This window comes from Ambystoma mexicanum, chromosome 5q (assembly GCF_040938575.1).
Source record: "Ambystoma mexicanum isolate Mex_15411 chromosome 5q, UKY_AmexF1_1, whole genome shotgun sequence".
In the NCBI taxonomy this organism is placed as follows: domain Eukaryota; kingdom Metazoa; phylum Chordata; class Amphibia; order Caudata; family Ambystomatidae; genus Ambystoma; species Ambystoma mexicanum.
The window spans coordinates 525,428,052-525,447,245 of record NC_090933.1 but is presented as its reverse complement, the minus strand read 5'-3'; the positions used below and the strand labels follow the sequence as shown (position 1 = coordinate 525,447,245).

At 49.4% G+C, this 19,194-nt stretch overlaps 1 protein-coding gene across 1 annotated transcript in view; it reads left to right on the top strand.

The window, feature by feature from the left end:
• Positions 1-19,194, top strand: part of PRKDC (protein kinase, DNA-activated, catalytic subunit) — a 3,362,625-nt gene that overhangs the window by 633,568 nt on the left and 2,709,863 nt on the right. Inside the window, exon 23 of the mRNA XM_069621025.1 lies at positions 3,005-3,095. Within this exon, the coding sequence (XP_069477126.1) occupies positions 3,005-3,095 (91 nt within the window). The remainder of the gene's footprint in view (positions 1-3,004; positions 3,096-19,194) is intronic.

Sequence of the window (19,194 nt, the reverse complement as noted above, 5' to 3'; positions counted from 1 at the left end):
CCTTGTACCATTCTGCCTGTGAATGCCAATTTCACAGGGAAGTATAGGCCGGCAAGAGGAGATCCTTCTTTCTTCGCCACACACCATTCCCCTGAGGGGTTGGTTATACAGGCTGGCACTATTTCCACCAGACCTGCGGCATCCACCATCTTCCTACGGACAGAGAGGGGAAAAAATATGATGCTTTGGCCAGGAAGGGGTTCACTTCTGGTAGCTGTCATGTGGTTTTGCCAAATACTAGTTTGGTTAATGGAAGGCAGCGTTACATGCTGCTGAATACGTCCGTGAGGGTGCCATGGGGATGGATTTTTACAGCTGGTTGAGGATGGTAAGGAGGTAGCCAAACAGTCATTACAAACGGGCCTGGACGTAGCAGACTTTGTTGGCAGAGCAATGGGTTCAGCAGTTGTGATGAAACGCCAAGCCTATCTTAAAACTTCTGGTTTTTCTCCAAATGCCCAAAACAGGTTGCTGGACATGCCTTTTGAAGGTGACATGCTTTTCGGGCAGAAAGCAGACTCCTCCGTAGAAATTGAAGGAGTCAAAATTAGCTGCTGAATGTTTGGCCCTAGCGGTGCAGCCGTCCAAACCTGCTTTCAACTTCACCTCCAGGGGCAGGGGCTATAAGCCAGGCAAGGGCAGAGGCGGTTCTCGCGTCCTGGAAGTGGCAGATGGGCCTCTAAAGGCCAACAAGCAGCAGCAGGGGCCGAGTTGCCGCACCCTCCAAGCCACTTAGATTTCTCCTCCCAAGATGCACCGGTTCGTGGATGGTTGGCAGGGCTTTGTCCACAGTGGCAGGAAATAACCTCTGACGCCTGGGCCCTGCAATTGATTCAGTGGGGTATTGTCTGCCTTTCCTAAAGAAGCCTCCAGACAGAACTCCATCTCCCCCCAATCCAGCTGGGACAGGAACTCCAGGGAGAATTGAGAGGCCTGTTGATGAAGGGTGCAGTGGAAGAGGTACCTCCCAATCAGAGAGGGTCAAGTTGGTATTCCTGTTACTTCCTGGTGCCCAAGAAGGGCAGAGGTCTCCGTCCCATCCTGGACCTCAGGGCCTTGAACAAGTTCCTGAGGAAGGACACATTCAGGATGAATACATTGAGAGAGATTCTCCACCCTCTCAGCTCCAGGACTGGCTGGTGTCTATAGACTTACAGGATGCTTATTTCCACGTGCCTATACACCAAAAGCACAGGAAGTTCTTAAGGTTCCACATTGGCGACAGGCACTGTCAGTTCAAAGTGCTTCCCTTTGGGTTGACTTCTGCCAGGAAGTCCCCAAGGAGGTCTTCGCTCTGTGGGATACCCCAGCAGTGGATCTATTTGCTACAGAGTCCGATGGGAAGTGGGAACAGTTTTGTTTGAGGGAATTCCTAGCGAACGGTGCACTTGGGTATGCTTTTCTGGTGGATTGGACCTTACCTCTCCACTACGCCTTCCCTCCGATTCCCGTAATTCCTTGGGTTCTCAGGAGGTTGAAGAGATTTTGAGCGACCATGATCCCGATCACCCCGGATTGGGCGAGGAGAATGAGGTACTCAGATCTCCTGATCTCACCATCTGTCCACCTCACTGGTTGCCTCAGCAGCCAGACCTCCTGACCCAGTCGGAGGTTTGAGTACTCCACCTGACCCCTGACTCACTCCCCCTACATGCGTTGCTCTTAAGAGGATGAGGTATGATGACGGGGACCTCTCAGAGGAGGTACTCTGTGTTACTGGCTGTACACAGACCTTCTACTAGATCTCTGTATGCGTGCAGGTGGAGAAGATTTGAGGCGTGGTGCAGGGAACGCGAGACTGACCATATGGGTATATGCCGGACGGCCACTTGGTCATCCTTGCATACCTTTACCATGCACTATGCCTTGGCGGTTGCATGGGAAGCTGATGGTTGGTTTGGTGGGGCGGTTCTACAGAATCTACTGGTTTAAATCTTTCTGACCTCCTCCGTTATCCTAACTGCTTGGGGAGTCTATCATGATGAGGAATCTGCAGGAGAAAAGCAATCCATTGAAGGAAACATTACCTTATCGTAATGTTCTTTTTATGGATTCTTCTCCCGCAGATTTACTCATCGACCTTCCCATCCATCCCCGCTCAGAAAGTTCTGTGCGCTGTCGCTTCTGTCCTAACGAGAAGGCATCTGGTGATGGCTATTTGATGACCGTTTCTGTTGCATTTTCGTTAAAAAATAAAGAAAAAAATATATTTCTTTACTCATTGTCGTGGGTTCACTCTCTTGGGATGTATATTGTTAATATTTTAAAGGCTGGTTAGCCTCCTCCTGTGGTTTCCCTTCTGCAGCGTTCAAACGCAAGGGGAAAAATTGGAGGAACTGAAGCATGCGGCATAGTGATGTGGTATATATGTGTGTGAGTATGTATATATATATATAACGCAAGACGTCACTTCTGGAGCAGCCGATCGAGAGCCAGACAAGACAGATCGAAGGCTGAGTCGAGGTCCACTACGCCCCCCTGTCGAAGAGTTTCCGAACAGCATAGTTGGATGATGCCTATCTATCACAATGAGGAATCTGCGCGAGAAGAATCTATAGAAAGAACATTACGGTAAGGTAATTTCTCCTTTTTAATGGAAGATATTTGAAAACTGATCATTTCTTGCCTTCAATACATTAGTGGTTTGTGAGTGATTGGGCTCCTATTTGTCCTTACTCTATAATGACCATAGGCTGGTACCATTCATTCCTTCACATAGAATAGATAATGCAAAGGGCCTATAAAGGTACATTTGTTTGATATCCCAGGGCATTATTGGATTGTTTGAACTCCCAATACATCTATCGTTGTTACTTGCGTGGGGTTACTTGTACTCTTCCCCAAGATTCCTGGGATAACCAGTAATGGCATAACATTTGTACTAGGTATCGCAGAGGTCCTTCTGTTAAGAAACATGCATTTTCCACTACTTGCATCCCTCTTACTGGCCTGAAAGTACTTCAGCACTCACTTTTTTAACTGCTTCATATGTCAATGCTTTTAGGAAGAAGATTCGTCACTGGGAGCAGTGAGAGTCAGAGTTGTCCGCATCCTTGGTTCCCTTGGAGGCCAAATTAACCAAAGTCTATTTACAGGTGAGATTCTTACTGCTGTTTCCACTCTTAGAGCATACTTTTAATTTAATTCTCAAATCCTTTGGTTTCAGTATCTGAATCTGTGACATATAACAGCCCAAAATGATTGCTTGAACTGTTAACTGGCAAGCACATGTTTACACCACACTACAGGATAATATTAATCTATGTAGAAGGTGTTTGCTGTCATTGATTTGCAGAATTGGAGCGCTGCAGATGAAGGTTATTATCACAGCTCATTTGCACCCGCGTATTCTATGCAGATTGTGATAGAAGACTAAGTGGACCCACCAGAATATAAAGCATGTGACATGGAGGTTGCACATATATCTCAACAGTGCATACACCACAAGACTATATCACAATGAATTGTTTTGTAGAGAATGAGGGTGGTGGTATACGAGTGCAGTTCCGTAATTGTGCATTGCAAGAGCAACCGCCACATGCTATGAACTATATACTAATGATTTCAGCACGATTATGTAATAACTACCACACTATTGTTACTGAGACTTCACAGGTGGAGTTTTCAGTAATTTCATGTGAGAATAAAACAGAATAATCTTTTTATCTCGCTGGTGCTTATCCTGTTAAACTTTTACCAGCTGTGCTTTTCCATAAGTTACTCTGTTCTCGTCATAATTGGTTCTAGGTGATATAACAGAAGTAACTCCAATACAAATCCCTGCATTGAATATATCTGCAGCTGTAAGCTTGTCATGCACTTAAAATCTGCATGTCATGATATAAACATGTGAACAATTTGAAAATGCCCATCAAAAGTACTTCCATTGTATTAATGTTATTATTTTATGGGTGTGTGATGGATGCCCTCACACCCTCGATAGGCACCTTTGGGGACTACCAAACCCACGCATCCCGAGGGAGAAAAAAAGCAAGGCCCACAGCAGTAGCCTCAAGATCCCTCCATCCCAGGCCCAACCCACTGACACAGGGAAAGACACCTTCCCCTTTAAGTGAACAAAGTGATACAATGTCAAGGTTCTCAATGTGTTTTCCTTCAGCACAGATGCTTAAGGAGAAATTTTCCATTCAATGGATTGCATTTTCCCACAGATTCCTCATCTTGATTGATACCTATCCAGCGCCTGGTGCTCTGAATGATTTTTTTTGACGGGGCGTAGTACCGCTTAACATATTAGATGACGACTCCCTCGCATACAGCCGTGCCATCCCTCGATCAAACGTGGCATCGGGCATCATATAAAAGGATGCACCATGCTCCTGTTTCTCAGTTCCTTTTTTCCACCCACTCAGCACATTATATCAGAACATGCGCACTGCGCACCGAATTTCATTCGAACTGTGTCAGTTATGTCAGGGCGTAAGCCGTACGGGTTTAAAAGATGCTGGGACTACAACTCCAAAATGTCTCTCACGGACCCCCACTCTTAGCTGTGTGTGGTGACTGGGCATCAGACACAGTACAGAGCAATGTGGTTCCTTCCTCTCAATGAACCCGGTAAAGGAACGATCGGCTAAACTGGTGCTAGACAGACCGTAGAAGTCCCTGTGAAATTGCTCCCGAGATCTTCGGAGCACGAAACTGAGGGGCCGACTCCCGAGAAACATTGTGAGTGACGTTGCCATAAAAAAAAACGCTTGCACTTGCGGAGCGAATCCAATCAATCCTCTTCGTTGTTTCACAAAAAGAAATGCAGGCACGATTACGACGCGTTGGAAAAAAGGGTTAAGTCATGCTCGGCTAAGGGTGCCTCTAGAGAGGAGTGGGAGGTTCTTAAATCACAGATGCTTAAGGTATTTGAAGAAAGGTCAGGGCTGGAATGGCTTTTGCCTCGACGGCAAATGTCTATACGGCTCCGACCGCTTCCGTTCCGGCACGAAGGATGGCAAAAAGGGTTGAACTCTCCTGCGCGAAACCTCCCTCGGGCCAGGAAACCTTTTCCCCAATCCTGTAAGAGCCAAGTTTTGTACCAGGCGCCTGCTCTGTATACTTGACTCAATGCAGCCGATCGTTGATGAGGATGACCCGATACCGTTTGGTCTCGAGCCGATGGGTGGTGCAGGCTTGGCTCTGATACCACACTTCATGGAGGACGAAGCTGGGTTGCTGCAATTGACCGAAGGGCTCCACGACAGCAGTGGACGGGACACATCCCTGAATGTGGAATTCCAGCGGTTGACCCGATATGCGCACCGAACACGCAGTACCGGAAGGCGGTCAGAAAGGTCGTCATAGCCTTGGGGCTCGGTGCTCCAGCAAAGCCAGTATTGCAATACAACCTCACTGACATCTTCAACCGTGGCCCACAGACGGAACGTGCTTTGCCATTCAACACGCTGTAGCCGACGCGGTCATCGCCTTGTGGCAGCGCCACTGTACGACACTTGCAGTGAACAAAGAGCCAACTTAAAAATACAAGCCAGTGAGAGGCAATATCCCATTCCTGACAACACACCGAAATCCAAAGGGATTAGTGGTACAGGCCGCAATGGTTACTTCTAGGGCTTCAATGTCGAACCTTTCCACCGACAGATCGAAGAAGGTTGACTCTTTAGCGAAGTAAGTCTTTGCTTCAAGGCCACAAATGCCTCGTGGATTCTCAAAGTTCTCACATATACTTTAGAGTCTAAATATCAGAGGCAGCTGACCACCTTCCTGAGGGAGAGGTGAAAGCTGGATTCATGCAGTAGCAGACCCTGCGACAACATGTTGCTTTTGGTTCCAGATGAAGAGGATATGAGATATTGTTATCCCCCTCAGGATAGTGGTAGGAGAGGGTTGAGGCAGTCGGAGGCTGCTGCAGCTTCTATGGCACCTCATTTTTAAATGTTTTTATTTTTACCTTTGTATAGCACACTAAGCCCTTGGTCATCAAGGCTGCTGCTTGTTACAAACAATAAGGTTTTTAATGAGTTCCTTAAGATCCAGTAGGACTGTTCGGCCCTGACGGACGGACGGACGGAGGGAGGGAGGTAGCGAGCGAGCGAGGGAGGCTGGGAGGGAGGGAGGGAGGAAGGGAGAAGGTTCCATTGCTTGGCTGCCAATCAATGTAGGGAAGCTGGATCTTCCAGCTTTTTTACTGTTTGAATTTAGGTTGAGTAATGCGGTGGGTGTAGGCTGCTCTAGTTGGTCTCGAGGAGTTTGATTTGGGATAAGTAAGGCGGGGCAGTTTTAGATGGACATCTGTGCGTGATAGAGTGGGTTTTGAAGAAGATCCGTTCACGAATAAGAAGCCAGTGGGCCTGTTTTCTTCCTGCAGTGATGTGGTCAGCTATGGGGATGTTAAGCGCAGCTCAGAGAGCTTTATTTGGGATGAGGTTTCTCGGCATACTTTGCCAGCTGGAGGGAAAATCTCTGGATTCTTGGCCAAGTGGAAGGAGATTACCTCCGACGCCTGGGCCCTCCAACTGATTGAGTTGGGCTTTTGCCTCCGGCTTGTGAGAAGACCTCCAGACAAAGCCCCACCCGACCCGTCAGCCGGAATGGGAATTACTGGCCCTTCTATTAATTTATTTATTTAAATTTTAGTTTATTGTTTTTTTCAAATATAGTATAATGGCCACAGTAAATCACAATGGTACAAGAATTATACAATCACATCTCGGCCAATTGCTCAGATGGTCCGAAAGGCCAATAGAACTAGTTGAAATAAACAACAAACAAAATTTCCATACAAATTCAGACTCTTCTGTTAGTCAGGTGTGGGGTGGTCCATTAGTTTAGGAGCTGCATTAAGGTTTGGCGGTATTAGTTTTTACAAGAGGCGTATTACCCAGCAGTGTGTTCCTGGGTGGCAAGACCGTGCCTACCTTATTAATTATTCCGAACTTAGTTTATCTGCATTTCCTTGTTAGGGAGAATTCTCTGTTTAGGCTGAATTTCCTAACCTAGTGAGTCCCCCAGCAGCTTTTCTGGATTTCTGGAGTTTGTTTTTTTCTCCTGCCAAGAGTGAGTCTCTTTTTCCTCAAACGCTTGGACATGATTTGAGGGGTTCCTTTGACTGTTAATGTGTTTTATGGGCTATGGGGTCTTTTACTCCATAGGGTCTCATGTGTTTTTACTATGTGTGTTACACAGCACCCTCAGTGCAGTGACACAGGGGTGTCATAGTGACACCCCACCATAGACTCCATACCCTGGGACTGACTACTGTCTCCCAGGGCATGTAAAGTCACCATTGGCTTTACTAGTCCCAAATTATGAACAGAAACCAGTACAAACCATCATATTGTGGACGTACTGGCCGGGGCAATTCGATTGCCCCGGGGTCTGTTAGTCGAGGGGGCACGTCTCCGTCCCCCCTGATCGAGTTTTGGCTGGTGGCAGTGGATACTACTTTTTATATTCAACCGCGATTATTTCTCTATGGGATTTTCCCATTGTTCGAGGCTACTATCTTTATTTATTTAATTATGATAGCCTCGAACATACCGCCGGTTTATTTAATTATTATTAATTCTCTGGTTGGTATTTTTTGCCAAAACTCGGTTCTAAAATGGCGTTTGTGAGCGGGCGTAAGATGAGGACGTGATCCCTCGCCGCTCCCGGCCGCCAGCCCAATCCTCCACTCATCCTGCTGTTAAAATACAACTGCGAAGTCCCAAAACTATTGTAGAGACGTCCGAAACTTTGCTGCTTCGATCCAGAACATCGCGGACCAGAATCGGTGCGAGATGTGTGAGATACAACCCTCGGCGATCACAGCCAACGGATCGTGGTGGGTGACCAAGATGGCCGCCTGAGGACACGAGAGGCGGTGATCGCGAGGCCTGGAGCTGCACCAGGCCCAAGGGAGAACGAGCGACGTGCAATCACCTAACCATCGGCTACGGAAGGGGAATCAACTGCTCCGAGCCGGCTTTCGCCCGCCCCCCCCAGCTGCGGCACTACACCGACTATGTATTGCGGATGTGGGCGCTCCGCTCCTCGTAGAGCGCCCGCGCGTCCTCCCCGGCTGCCCTGCTGCGGAAAATCCTATGCCGGTAAGGAGAGGGGAAGGAGGGAGAAGTGATCCTTGTCCCCTGGCCTGTAACATACGGGCGGCCCCGCAGCACACTGCCGCTCAGACCAACGCGGCTCGAGGCGGGCACTGATGTTCCCCACATAAGGCGTAGGAATCCCACCGACACAGGCCACGCGGAGAAAACAACACGGCAGTGAAGCTGCAAAACAACGCGGGCGCCCCGTGCTGCGGGGAGCGCCCCAAGAGCTCCAACGCCAACTTCTGCCCATCTCGCCGGCGACCCTGGTAGCGCGGGGAGTATTGAGGACATGGGATAGAACCCGGTCATCCTGTGTGACATTGCCCGGACATACATGAATAAATACCATGCTCTGAACGGCATAAATGCACTACTAGGCCACAAACCCAGCTCCCAGCCCCGGAAAGTTACCAATCGAGCGCTATTGCCAGCATGTAACGGCGAGTAAACCCAGGCTATCTTGACTATATACCAGAGGGCGCTGAACAAACCACGCTGTTGCTGCGGGGCCCTGCGTGACTTCTATCCCTGTGCCTCCTCTGCTTAGACAGCGCCGTTCTTCTTCACCCGATAAACGCAGCTTCGAAAAATCAAGCACCATTGCCCTCCCTGCGTGCACTCATAGAGCTCCCATACAACATTGTGAGAGGTACTGGATGAGACTTCCACGGAATCGCAGTGCGTAAAATTGTCCCTGACACGCACCCAGGCGTGGGCTCATGAATTGTAAGCATCCCTACTGCACAGAGTTGGAAGAGCGGACCTATCATACTGGAATCTCCCTCCCCTGCAGCAATACTTGTTTCCCTGCCCTCCAGCAGACCTCCCCTTCCAGGTAGGTCTTGGACCTGCATAACCATTTCACCGAAATACCTGCAATAGGGAAAGATAACCCCAGAAAGACCTCCACACAAAGCAGGATTGAACAATACGCAACCACGCCAATGTCTCGTTCCCCAGAAAGACCACTACAACAAGACTCGGATTGCATGGAAGAGAATATCTCCCTCAGAGACATCATGGGTGCCATTGCCAGTTCTAGAACTTCCATTGAGAAAAAGATGGACAGTATAGGTGTGGATGTATCCTTGTTAAGGCATGACCTCCAGAAGCTAACTTCACGCACAGGGGAGGCGGAGATGCGAATCTCCGAAACTGAGGACAACCTCCGTGGAGTTAACCGCCAGATGTCTGGCATGTTGGCACGAATAAAGCTCCTGGAAGCAAGGGCAGATGATAGTGAGGGCAGGTCAAGGCGCAACAATGTCCGTATTCTCGGCCTCCCAGAAAAGGCAGAAGGAGATTGTATGGAGCTTTTCCTGGAGGGGTGGCTCGCGGACATATATGACGCACAGTCCTTCTCCAAGTTCTTTTCCATTGAGCGTGCCCATCGCATCCCTACCGGCAAGATCACACCAAGAGCACCGCCTCGTACAATCATAGCAAGGTTCCTAAACTATAGAGATAGAGATACAGTCCTGCAGCTGGCGAGGTCTAAAGGAACTATTACGTACAATGGATCAAGAATTGCTTTTTTCCCCCGACTTCACCAGAGAAGTTCAGAAAGCGCGTCAATCATTTGACCCCCTCAAAAAACGCCTCCAATCAATGGGAGTTAAATATGTGCTCGTATTCCCCGCCCAATTTAAGATATTTCACAAAAATACAATAGTACACTTCACTGATCGAAGGGAGGCGTGGAGCTGGGCTGAAAGGCATGTAGAAGGCGACTGGAGTGCTAACGGAAGACGGAGAGGAGAACGGAATAGACCTCATCCTGAGCGACCACCTGATCATGAACCGCAACAACAGCAGATTGGAATCCCACAACATGTGGAGGCTTAGAAATCATCGCCAAGATCTTGGACATCCATACCACTACTAATATACCACAAAATACTGTAATGCACACTGCAAAAGTGTCGACGACGACAACCCCGGCTGGTGGCCACCCAAACGGCGGTCCCCCCCCTCCCCCACCGGGCATAAAGCAAACTCGGAGCATCCCATAGCGGAGCTCCGTTGCCCTGCCTTGTGTTTCTCTTAGTGTCACAACACCTGGCACATCTGTGCTCTGGACTCGGATTGTCATAGGGCAGATCGATGTAGTTTACAGTTAATTTGTTTAAAAGTTAAACACTGGGTCGACAGATGCTTCAGTTGTGGGTGGAGTATGGGGAGGGGGGAGTTGAATTTATTATATGTATTCAATGTTCAGCATACAGAGGCAAGATGGGTACGCTATGCAGACTAAGCTTGATGGATATAACGTGTATGCGACCAAAGAGATCCACCTGTGAAAGCAAATCCCAGACCAACAATGGCAGCTGAGACCATTCCAACCCAAAGAAAACTCAAACTCCTGGTATGGAATGTGAACGGATTAGGCAACAGCATCAAGAGACGGCTGGTCCTGCAGCATCTAAACAGACATTCCCCAGATATAGTCATGTTGACCGAAACGCACCTAGCCGGAAACATATGCAAATTCTTCAAAAGATCAAACTACCGCACCGCGGTGCATGCTGGCTTCTCTATGGGCGCGAGGGGAGTCCTCATACTAGTTCACAACAGGCTTCCTTTGGCAACCACGAACACACTGCAGGACACAGGAGGCCGATATGTGTACATTCAAGCAACGCTATGGAATCAAACACTGGCACTCATGGCAGTATACTCCCCGCCAGCTCTTCTTAATGACCTGTTAAACAAAATTACCCCCATTGTGGCAACGGGACTTGCAGACACAATGGTGATAGGGGGTGACTTCAATGAGTTCATGGATTATACCCTGGACCGTACACACCTGAGTGCCAGGAACCCTGCCACCACGACTAGATTGGCTTCATTCGTGTCAGCATTGAGCCTATGTGATGCGTGGAGAGCCCTTCATGCTCAGACACGACAATATTCCTTCCACTCGGGGGCCCACGCCTCGATGTCTAGGATAGATTACTTCTTCCTCCCACATCAAACTAAGCAGTGCATCCTTCCTCCCCCAAGGAATCTCCGACCATTCACCACTCTTGCTTGAATTGGAAACGGCAAGACCACGACCGCCCCCCCTCATGGCGGCTGAACACCTACTACCTGGGATTCCCAGAATTTCAGGAGATGGAGACAACTACCTCCGATTACTTCGAACTTAATGCAGATTCGGCGGATAATCCCAGTACATTGTGGGAGGCGTATAAACCAGTTCTTCGCAGAGAAATTATATCATGGACGTCCCATAAAAAGAAGAAACACTGTGAAAAAATCATCGAGGCTGAGAGTGAGGTCATGTCCAAAGAGCTGGACCACATCGCCAGTGACACCCCGGAGACGAATAGGGCCCTATTGTTGGCACGGAAAAAGCTGCACAATCTGTCTTTGGACTGTGCTAGGAAAGCACACACTGCAATGAAGGCACGTGTATATGAAACAGGAGACAAGGCAGGCAAAATGCTTGCGTGGCTCGAAAAGCGAGACGAAGGACAACAGAAGGTGAACTACGTTAAAACTTTAAACGCAAATCTAGTCCACACCTATGCAGAGCTTGCAGAACGCTTTGCGGAGTTCTATGAGGACCTATACAAACCCCCCATCAATGCCATAGATACTACTATACTAACCAATATTACTCTCCCAACACTCACCACAGATCAAACCACTGCTCTAGATAGCAAAATCGCTACTACTGAAATATCAACTGCCATTGTACAACTCCAAGCAGGCAAGACCCCAGGCCCGAACGGGTTTCCAGTTGACATCTGGAAAAAGCTAAACCATCTAGATATACCCGCTCACCTGCTCAATGTGTTTGAACACTCCCTAAAACATGGCAAGCTTCCAACAGATCTCCGCAAGGCCACCATCATAGTGATTCCCAAAAAGGGTAAACCCCCAGAAGAATGCACCTCCTATCGACCCATATCCCTCATTAATAGTGAAGCCAAAATACTAGCTAAAATACTAGCCAATAGATTACAACTAGTCATTACATCTTTGATCCATCCGGACCAATGTGGCTTCATGCCCCAGAGGTCGACCAGAATGAACATTCGTAGATTACATCTCACACTGGAGAGAGAGCACCGGCCCTACAACAATCCCTGGCTCTGTTGGCCATAGACTTTGAAAAAGCATTCGATTCTGTTCATTGGGAGGCACTGTGGGCCATAATGCGCAAGATGCAATTCGGGGAACCGTTCATACGATGAGTACAACTCCTATATAATAATCCACTGGCCGAGGTTAGAGTAAATGGGTGGCCGTCGCGCACTATCCGATTAGGCAAGGGAACCAGACAAGGTTGCCCACTTTCGGCAATGGTATTTGCATTAATAATAGAACCATTAGCAGCCATCCTGCGAGACACCAACATGTGGACTGGCTTCAGATGGGGCCCGAATTGGGAAGATAGAGTATCCCTCTATGCAGACAATCTCCTAGTATACTTGGGCGACCCAGCGTCGTCCTGCTCTGTGGTCACACAAATCCTAATAGATTATGGAACCTTTAGCGGACTCAAAGTAAATTGGTCTAAATCCGTGTTGTTCCCAGTTAAAGGGGTAGACTGCATACCGGCATCCGGTTCCCCATATAAGGTTGAAACCAATCAGTTCTGATACTTGGGCATTTTAATAACCAATGGGCTAGATAGCTACATAAAACAAAACCTACATCCAATTATTAGAAGATATGAGCAAGACGTAGTCCACTGGCAGGCGCTACCACTAACACTGTTAGGAAGGGCGGCACTCTTCCAGATGTTGACCTTACCCCGCTTCTTATACATCCTCCAGAACGCCCCCCTACATGTTGCCACTGCGGAATTCCACAGAATAGATACCACAACACGTACACTCCTATGGGGTGGGAAACGCCCGAGAATTGCCCTCTCAACTCTCCAACGCTCGGTTTGGGAAGGGGGAATCGGACTCCCGAATATCCAGATCTATTTTTGGGCGACTCAGATGGCAACCGTCAATGACATATTACACGGAGACCCGACCATCCCTCACATAAGAGCAGAGCTAGCAGTAAGCAAACCCGCCCGCCCGAATGCACGATAGCAGTACATACAGCCGTGGTATGGAAGGAAGTGCATAAACATTTAGGTTGGGACAACAAAATTACCCCAGTCCAACCCATATGGAACAATGCTCGGCTCCCGAACCTTGTCGATCTCCTGAAATGGCCAAACTGGGCCGCAGCTGATATACAGACAATCCAACAGATAATTGTGAATGACCAACTGATACAGTTGCCTGAGCTCGCTATAGCACATGGCCTCCCAGAGACTGAACAATATCACTATGGACAATTGCAGCACGCACTTGCTTTGCATAGGACCCAACTTGTGGACATGCCAGAATGCACGCCAATAGAAAGGAATATAGTCGTTGACTGTGTGAGTAACAAAGTTACATCTACCATGTATAATGGTATTTCTTCATTTGCCACAAAGGAACAACTGAATCTGAAGACGAAATGGGAAATTGATATTGGCCCTATATTACCTGAAGACTGGATTGAAATCCTGATGTATCCTAGAGAATGCGCAATCTCCGCACGCATTAGATTAGTGCAACTCAAGATACTTCATAGGATATACTATCCTCGAATAGCCCCTTTCAATTGGGGCAGAACATCCAATCCTAATTGCCTATGCTGCAAACAAGAAGAAGGATCCTTCTACCATATCCTCTGGCAATGCGCACGTATACAACGCTTCTGGCATAAATGCAGCGCGAGACTCTCTAGGGCCATATGCCGCCCGGTTCCATTGGATCCCAAACTCCTTCTATTGGGCATCGCAGATACAGTAGAACTGTCACGATTTGAAAAATTACTTGTTTCAACAACCACAAGAATTGCTAAAAGGAATATTGCGCAACTGTGGGGTTCAGAAAACACCCCGAAATATGATCATTGGATATCGGACGTGGATGTAACCATCCTAATGGAACGCCGAGTCTACCAAGCTAGAGGTTGCCCGGGCAAAACAGATAAGATCTGGGGAAAATGGGAACAGACTATATAACTCTGTTAGAATAGCGTCAAATTGTATTGTCGTGAAAGTGTACAAGGCCTGCATCCGCTAATACCATCCTTTGAGAGGTCTTGAACAGTACCACTATGCACATACTGCCAGCTGTGTTACCGACAAACATATTTACACTACTGGTATCTCTACGGTTGTTTATATTTAAATATACTTATCCGTGCTACTCTGCCACCTGTATGCAAAGTCTTAAAGTTAAGGTTTTGTATGTTGTTGTTTTATTGCACAAAATGTAATAAAAAATATGTTATCAAAAAAATAAAATGGCGTTTGTGTTCTCTTCTGTGACTCCAACCCAATTCGAGCCCTTTGTTCCACTTTTTTGACGGGCTTCTCCACAGAAGCCCTCCAAAGTGGTGCCACTCTGTCTGGGCTACTTAGGAGGGGTGGAGGGGGATTTAGGCACCCTGGACTGAGTTGCCTAGGCAACTCAAGTCGCACTCCGTCCTGATTGGCATAGCTCTCGAGCCTTTTTCTGCATTTTGCGCTTTTTCAAAGAGTTTACTCTCATTTTTCGGTCAATCGAGCCTCAAGCTCCACCGTTTCTACTTCCGATCAACTGGGACCAGTTTCGGATTTTTCTACGCCCCTCAAGGGCGAAGTTTTCATCGAGTTATGCTTCTTGAGGATTCCAGAAGATTCTGCGGCCTACCTCGTGGACATGTCCCAGTACAAGGGAAGCTCGACACCCGGATCCAAGCTGTTCAGGAACTGCCCTGGATGCGGATTACAGAATGTGTTCAAGGAGGACGAGCATTTGAGATGTGTCTACTGCCTTCACAAAGACAAAACGCGCGTGGAGAAGGACTTTGTGTTTTGCATGAACATGTCAGAACGGACTATGAGGGATCGTCGGTTCCGCCTCGCCATCTGGCTGGAAGGAAAGAGCCCAGCAGGTGAGAAGAAGAAGAAGTCCGAGCGGTCTTCTAAGTTCTGTGAGGGCGCTCCGGCGACGGGGGCCCAACGAAAGGCAAAGCACCGCGAGTCTGTGGGCCCTGGGAGTGCCGAACGGTCGGGCTCTTCGGCTGGCAGTCAGGGCGCACTTTCACCAACACCATCAACCACGAGCCAACGCTCTGGCTCGGGGAAGAGAAAATCCGATAACCCGGCTAAACTTCTGGAGAGGCCCCGGTCGATCTCGAAGGAACCAGCCGAGGGGGGAGCGTGGCGGTGACCCTCCCCTTAAGGTGAAGGCCTCAAGCGCACACAAGGTGGTGAAGGCCTTGATTCACCCGGCTAAGGCCTCTATCGAGGGAGTCGCGGCGGCCCTGGCAAAGCCTGTGGAGGCTACCCCAGTGGAGGCGATGTTAGGGAGAATTCTCTGTTTAGGTTGAATTTCCTAACCTAGTGAATCCCCCAGCAGCTTTGTTGGATTTTTGGGGTTTATTTTTTTCTCCTGCCAAGAGTGAGACTCTTTTACCCTCACTCTTGGACATGATTTGAGTGTATTCCTTTGACTCTAGATGTGTTTAATGGGCTATGGGGTCTTTTACTCCATAGGGCTTCATGTGTTTTTGTGATTTGTGTTACACAGCACCCTCAGTGCAGTAACACAGGGGTGTCATAGTGACCCCCCAGTATAGACCCCATACCCTGGGACTGACTACTGTCTCCCAGGGCATGTAAAGTCACCATTGACTTCACTAGTCTTGAATTCTGAACAGAACCAGTACAAACCATCATATTGTGGACATACTGGCCGGGGCAATTCGATTGCCCCGGGGTCTGTTAGTCGAGGGGGCACGTCTCCGTCCCCCCTGATCGAGTTTTGGCTGGTGGCAGTGGATACTACTTTTTATATTCGACCGCGAATATATCCCTATGGGATTTCCCATTGTTCGAGGCTACCAACTTTAATTATTTAATTTCTATAGCCTCGAACATACCGCCGGTTTATTTAAAATTAATTCTCCGGTTGGTATTTTTTGCCAGAACTCGGTTCTAAAATGGCATTTGTGTTTGCTTCTGTGACTCCAACCCAAGTTGAGCCCTTTGTTCCACTTTTTGGCGGGCTTCTCCACAGAAGCCCTCCAAAGTGGTGCCACTCTGTCTGGGGTACTTAGGAGGGGGATTTGGGCACCCTGGACTGAGTTGCCTAGGCAACTCAAGTCGCACTCCGTCCTGATTGGCCCAAGTGGTGAGCCGGCCGGGTCGCCACTTAGCATGTTTGAGTGACAGCTAGGCTGAGTGAATGGGGGTTTTCTGCATAAAAGCAGGGTTTTGGGGACTGGAACTTCAGAAGTCGCCACAGGACCTAAGAATCCAACGAGGGAGAAGCTGACCCGACCTGCTACGACGGCAACACCGGTGGAGCCCTGCTGAACTGTCTCACCACTTTTCCCAACGACAGAGGAGATCTCCAGCCCGGAGAGTCTTCTTCCTTCGACTGGTGGGGATAACCAGTCTGCTTCCTTTTTCGCTTCCTGGAGCATCTCGTGGCCGCCTTGCCTGTGCCAAGCACCCTGGCAACCGGGATACCACGTTTTACCACTACCGCGAATCAAAGGGTAGTACCTTTAACTGGAAAACTCTGCGGCTGGTTTCCTCCCTGGCAGTGCAACGACCTTCATCTTTCCTCCACGTCGAGATCTTCTCTTCCTCTGGACGACGCCGCGACTTGCACCCACTGCCAGGAACAACTGCCCCCGCTGGAGGATCCTTTCCACATAAGGTACCGTGTTCCGCCTGGCTTCCCTTGCAACCGACTTTACGGGGTAGATTTAGCCCCCGGCTTTCGACCCTGGGTTAGCCTGGGACACCCTGGCTAAACTTTTCTGAGCCTAACTAAAACCTTTCTGAACTCCCTGCAAGACTTTTTAGACCTGTTGTCATTGTGTGATCTTGGGTGCATTTGTGCCCTGCTCTCTCCAAGAGTGGGCCCGGCCTATGGACTTTGGCTCACAAGTAACTTTTGACTTTCCTGCCTTGCTTAAGAGTTCCTAAGTATTAGTGTGGTGTATTTTCCTACATTCTGCCTTTTTCCCTCCCTTTTTCGTTAACCTATTGGAGTGCCATCTATAGTTAAGCGCTCACCTCTGTCTGGAAATAAGTGGTGTTAACTAAGACTTGTCTGATAAGGAATAAGGAGTGTATATATGATAATAGTAATTGTGTTTAGAGTGATTTACAATAATAGTGCTGGAGTGTTTCAATAAGTGTGTTTTTAAATAAATAATTATATAGTGGACGAAGAGAGTGACGGTGGCGCCGACAAGGCTCCCGTGGAGGAGGAGCAACCATCGCGCCGTCGCAGCCAGTGCCCGAGCCTCAGGACAGCTTGGCGGCCATTTTGATGGCAATCCAAACCTTATGCACGGAGATAAGGACGAGATTGCCCTTCACCCCGAGGGACGACCCAGCAGAACCGGGCCCGTCGGGAAGCCCTCCAAACAAGCGGAGGAGAGTTCATCCTCCCCCCCCCCCGCACCCAGAACCCCCCCCCCCGCCTTTCCAGCCCTCGCGGTCCACTCAACCTTCATCCCCTTCCCCCTGATCCAAGGGATGATACCGGAACGGATATGGCCACGACGGGGACGGATGACGGTGGCGACGACGGGATGGGCCTTCCGTCACCACTCCCTCGGGCCTCACCACCTGACGAAATTGGCTCCTTCCACGCCATGATTGTCAGGGCATCCAAGCTTTTCCAGCTCTGCCCCGAAGAACAGAAGAAGGAAGGCTTCCTCTATCAGCGGCGCGAGGCCAAGAGGAAGACGGTCCTCGCGGTACCATTGATAGACGATATCTGGGAGGAGGGACTTGCTCTCCTGAAGAACCCGTCCACGACGCCTACCAAGAGGGATCAGTACGAGAAGAAGTACCGGGTCCCCGATTCCGCCCGTTGTGCCTTAGGGCACAGCCAACCCCGGATTCGGTTGTCTTGGCGGCGGCCAAGAAGAAGGCAGCGGGGGCGTCATCCTCAACTTCGACCTCCCCACAGGACGGCGAGGGAAAGAAGCTGGACTTCATGGGACGACGAGTCATCTCGTCCGCAGCAAAGACAATTAAGGCGGCCACCGCCCTAGCGATTGTGGCCCGCTACGACAGGGAGCTGTGGTACAAGAACGCTCCGCTGCTGGACTTCCTACCAGACGACAAGAGGTCAGAGGCTCTGGATATCCTGCAGGAAGGTGAGGTGGCTTAGGACCACGGCATAACGGTGGCCACGGATATCGCTGACACCGTATTCCGCCAGTTGGGCAACAGTGTTTGCCTTGGACGGCGGGGATGGCTCAAGGCAACTGATTTCCCGCCAGGACGTGCAAACCAGAGTTTTGGACATGCCCTTCGACGGGAACAACCTGTTTGGGAAAACAGTGGATGAGTCAAGATCCATCTTGCAGCGATTTCCTGTTACACCAGAACTACGGGACGGTCATCCCTGTGGTCTCATCGCCTGGTGAAGGAATGTATGAAGGGACTGTTCCGATAGTTCCCGCCAGTGAGGGCTCCGGCCCCGGCGTGGGGGCTCAACGTGGTGCTGATCAGGCTCATGGGGCCGCCATTCGAGCCTCTGCATTCGGCACCGTTGAAATTTCTGTCGTGGAAAACAGCGTTCCTTGTGGCCATCACCTTCGCACGACGAGTGGGAGAGATCGAGGCCCTATCTTGCAAGCCTCCATACTTGACTTTCCACGAGACAAGGGTGGTGCTGAGGATGCACCCCTCCTTCATGCCCGAGGTGCCGTCTGACTTCCACCTCAACGAGCCCTCGGTGTTGCCAGTTTTCTTCCCGTCGCCTTCGTCGCCGTCCGAGAGGACTTTGCACTCGCTGGATGTAGCTAGAGCGCTGAAGTTCTACGTGGACCGCACAAAGAGTTTTTAGAGGACATCACAGCTTTTTGTGAACTTTGGACCTGTGAATCAAGGGAAGGCTCTCTCGAAGGCTTCCATTGCCAGGTGGTTCTCCGGCTGCATCATGCACTGTCATTGGTTGGCAAACCGACCGTTGCCTGGCCGTCCGCGAGCCCATTCGACCAGAGCGATCGCTGCTACTATGGCGTTCTTGTCTGGTGTGCCCCTGCTGGACATCTGCAGGGCTGCTACGTGGAGGTCCACGCACACCTTCACAAGATTCTACTG